Source organism: Aplysia californica, unplaced genomic scaffold (genome assembly GCF_000002075.1).
Source record: "Aplysia californica isolate F4 #8 unplaced genomic scaffold, AplCal3.0 scaffold00053, whole genome shotgun sequence".
Taxonomy (NCBI): domain Eukaryota; kingdom Metazoa; phylum Mollusca; class Gastropoda; order Aplysiida; family Aplysiidae; genus Aplysia; species Aplysia californica.
The window spans coordinates 918,958-922,170 of record NW_004797323.1 but is presented as its reverse complement, the minus strand read 5'-3'; the positions used below and the strand labels follow the sequence as shown (position 1 = coordinate 922,170).

The window sequence follows — 3,213 nt, the reverse complement described above, 5'->3', positions numbered from 1 at the left end:
CCCCCCCCCAAAATTGGATTCAGAAAAACGATCAGCGAAGATACATGAATAATGAAACTGCAACGACACACACAAGGCAGGAATAATGGCCTGCTGGAAAAAAATGAAAGCAGTGATCCAGCCAATTTTAGAATTCTCTGTTGCAAGAAGGATATTTATTTACAACAAAGAACGTTAATAATCCTTCCCTGCGCTAACTCCTTCGGGGTTAAGACAGATCTTCCTTGTTAATAAATCTTCAAGGGTGTCCATGTGGTCATTCATACAGCCAGGATGAATGAAGCAAAATGAGTAGTGCTTTCGTTTCTAACCGGAGAGAACGATGACACCAACATTTAGATTTCGTCAGGAATACATCCTGACAATAGCAGTAACATGATCAACTATTATAAAAACGAGTTTGGATTAAGGGAGTATGTGTTGTTGTTTTTAAGAGCTGAAATGTAAGAACGTGCAACATTATTTTTTGGAATGAAATACAGCCGCTTTGAAAGAGAAGTCCAAGCATGAGACTGATGGATAGTTAGATAGTAAACGTTTCACATCCCGCATCAACGCATTAAGTACCATTTAGGAGGTGGGCTGCTTCGATCCTGCCTGTCAGACTCAGTCCAATCTGAGTGAGACACAGCATCCACGACATCCCATCTGTTATCAAACTCATGCCATCTGCGTGCAACGATGCAGAGCCTAAACTATTGTAACACACACGCCGTTAAACGGAGATTAAACCACATCCCCGCTCCCCCCACACACAAACACCACACAAAGCAATGAGAAATGACTTGTCACTGTTGATTTTTCCAGAAACAATGGGATAATAGTATACTAATTATTTTTTTGTGCAATACATTTTACAACTGAATATTCGTCCTAGAATCTATGATAATACTGATTATAATACATGTAATGATGAAGATGATGATGGTGATGATGATGATGATGCTGATGATGCTGATGGTGAAGATTTCTATAGCGCTCACTCCCGTACCGTACAGTTATACGTGCTTCACAACACCTTCATCTTAACACAAAATACTCACAATCAGCCTTTAACGAGGACCTTCGAGGGCTTTTGGTCTGCTGTGCCTCAAGTTCCTCCAACAAGGCGAAGAACACATGCCGAAAATCCTCGTAGACAACCTGGGTGGGACAGAAACAGAACAGTAGTTCCAGTTTTATTTCCAATACTAGTTGAACTTTTATTTTTAGTTTAGTTTCGGTAAGAATTTTACTGAAAAAATATTGGTGAAACGGTATAGGTTTGACGCCCCCTATCAACACTGTTAGGTTATTTAAGAGGCGGGGTTTAAAGTCCGAAAGGACCGAGCCAAGTGGGAAATTCGTGTAAAGTGCCTTTCCCAAGGACACAACGTCGGACCGAGCTGAGGCTCGAACGAGTTTTTACTGCACTTGCAAAACAAGTACATGTAGTTCATAAGAATGGCCAAATCTGGTTTAAATTTTGTAAGAGATTTACGACACTTGCAACACAAACAGGTCACAAGCAAGGTGATGCGGATTACAAGTGTAACTAGAAGGTAACATACAGAGAAAAGAAGTTTCAGATTAGTTTCAGTAAGAGTTTAAAAAAGTTTTAGTAGAGGTTTTACGGCGCTCGCAACTGCATAAGGTCGTAAATGAGCGCCAAGGTGTGGACGCCAACAGAGAAGTCCAAACGGGGAATCAGGGTTACTCTGCTCACCTCTCTAGCCTCAACAGCACAAAGTCTGATTCGACTATCAAAGCACTCCGGAAATAGCAGTTTACAAGAGAATGACAAACATGCAAAAGAAGTAGAGGGAAAATGACGATAGTAAGGGTGAGGAAAGAAAAATCATCAGTTCCCCCTATGTTGTTCCGGCACAGTATGAGAATGAAATTGACAATTCAGCCCATTTAAAATTCTACTGTGCATACTTGCTTGTTTACTTGAATGAAGGACCGACATCACTGCACAAGGGGCATTCCCATAATACATGTACTGTGCATAAGAACATGTTAATACCCCCCCCCCCCTTTGGGAATGGCCTATAGACGAAGGAAGAGAGATGAGGACGATAGATGCTTGGTGGGAAAGAAAGAAGAGCCAACCCCACCAGAGCACCCACCAACCACCTACACGATACAGTATAACTTTTAAAAAAATGGTTAGTGTGAGGTTACAGTGAACCTTCCTCCCGGCTAGCACGAGACCGCAAGCAATAAACATTGTTGGGAACAAGCCCAGGTTTACGAACACCCATGTTAGACATAAGAAAAATGTGTTGTCTCACATCTCCTTGCTTTGTAGTAAAAAGAAATTGCATATGGACACACACACACACACACACACACACACACACACACACACACACACACACACACACACACACACACATACATACAAAATGCACTCACTCAAGACACCAAGCACGACAATAACAAAAGATAAACAACATAAACATTACCAAATCCACAAACAATACGTCAACAGAACGAAGCAATAACAAGAGCATTGAAAACATAGTGTGGGTCATTACGTCACAAGAAGTAAACTACGAGTATTAGCACCCGTCCACACAGACACCCCAGATCCAGAGATACCTCGTATGCCACAAGTGCAATGGTTATTGGGGTAGGTAAAACAGAGGAGTAGCTGTATAAGGAGAGGCCCTAACGTTGCGTCGCCCGCTCAACAGTTCCAACCAAGTTGAAGCCGAAAGAGCGGAGTCTTTGTAAGTTCAAAACAATGCAGCGTACGCAGCGTAATCTCTTTTCAAAACAAGCTGCTCGGACTCCATTGTCTCATGAAATTTATTTCTCAATGTTAATTACAGCATTATAAACACTCACGTACAGTAGTAATTAAATAAGGATGTTAAGAAATTTTACTTGCATCAAATTACCAGCTCACTTAGTCGTATATTTACAGTAATAAATTTACTATGTATACACATTGCGATGGTAAGATAATTTTTTTTACATGTTTTAGAGACGAAATTGGGATAAAAAGGATTAAAACAAAAGTATAAACGGGATAACAAAATTTGCTGAATTGTTGGTAGTAGAACTTCATTATTTTTACAAAAACGAAGACTTCTTGATAGTAATAATGCGGTAAGAAATCTTACTTGCATCAAATTACCAGCTCACTCAGTCGAACATTTAGTAATACGTGTAGGCCTACTATGTATACACATTGTGACGGTAAAATAATTTTTAAAACATGTT

The 3,213-nt window shown here is 40.1% G+C and overlaps 1 protein-coding gene across 1 annotated transcript in view; it reads right to left on the bottom strand.

Moving 5' to 3' along the window:
* LOC101860556 (ninein-like protein) overlaps positions 1–3,213 on the bottom strand; it is a gene marked incomplete at its 3' end in the record, with an annotated part of 14,215 nt that overhangs the window by 626 nt on the left and 10,376 nt on the right. The window contains 1 exon segment of the mRNA XM_013079471.2: positions 1,044–1,143. Within this exon segment, the coding sequence (XP_012934925.1) occupies positions 1,044–1,143 (100 nt within the window).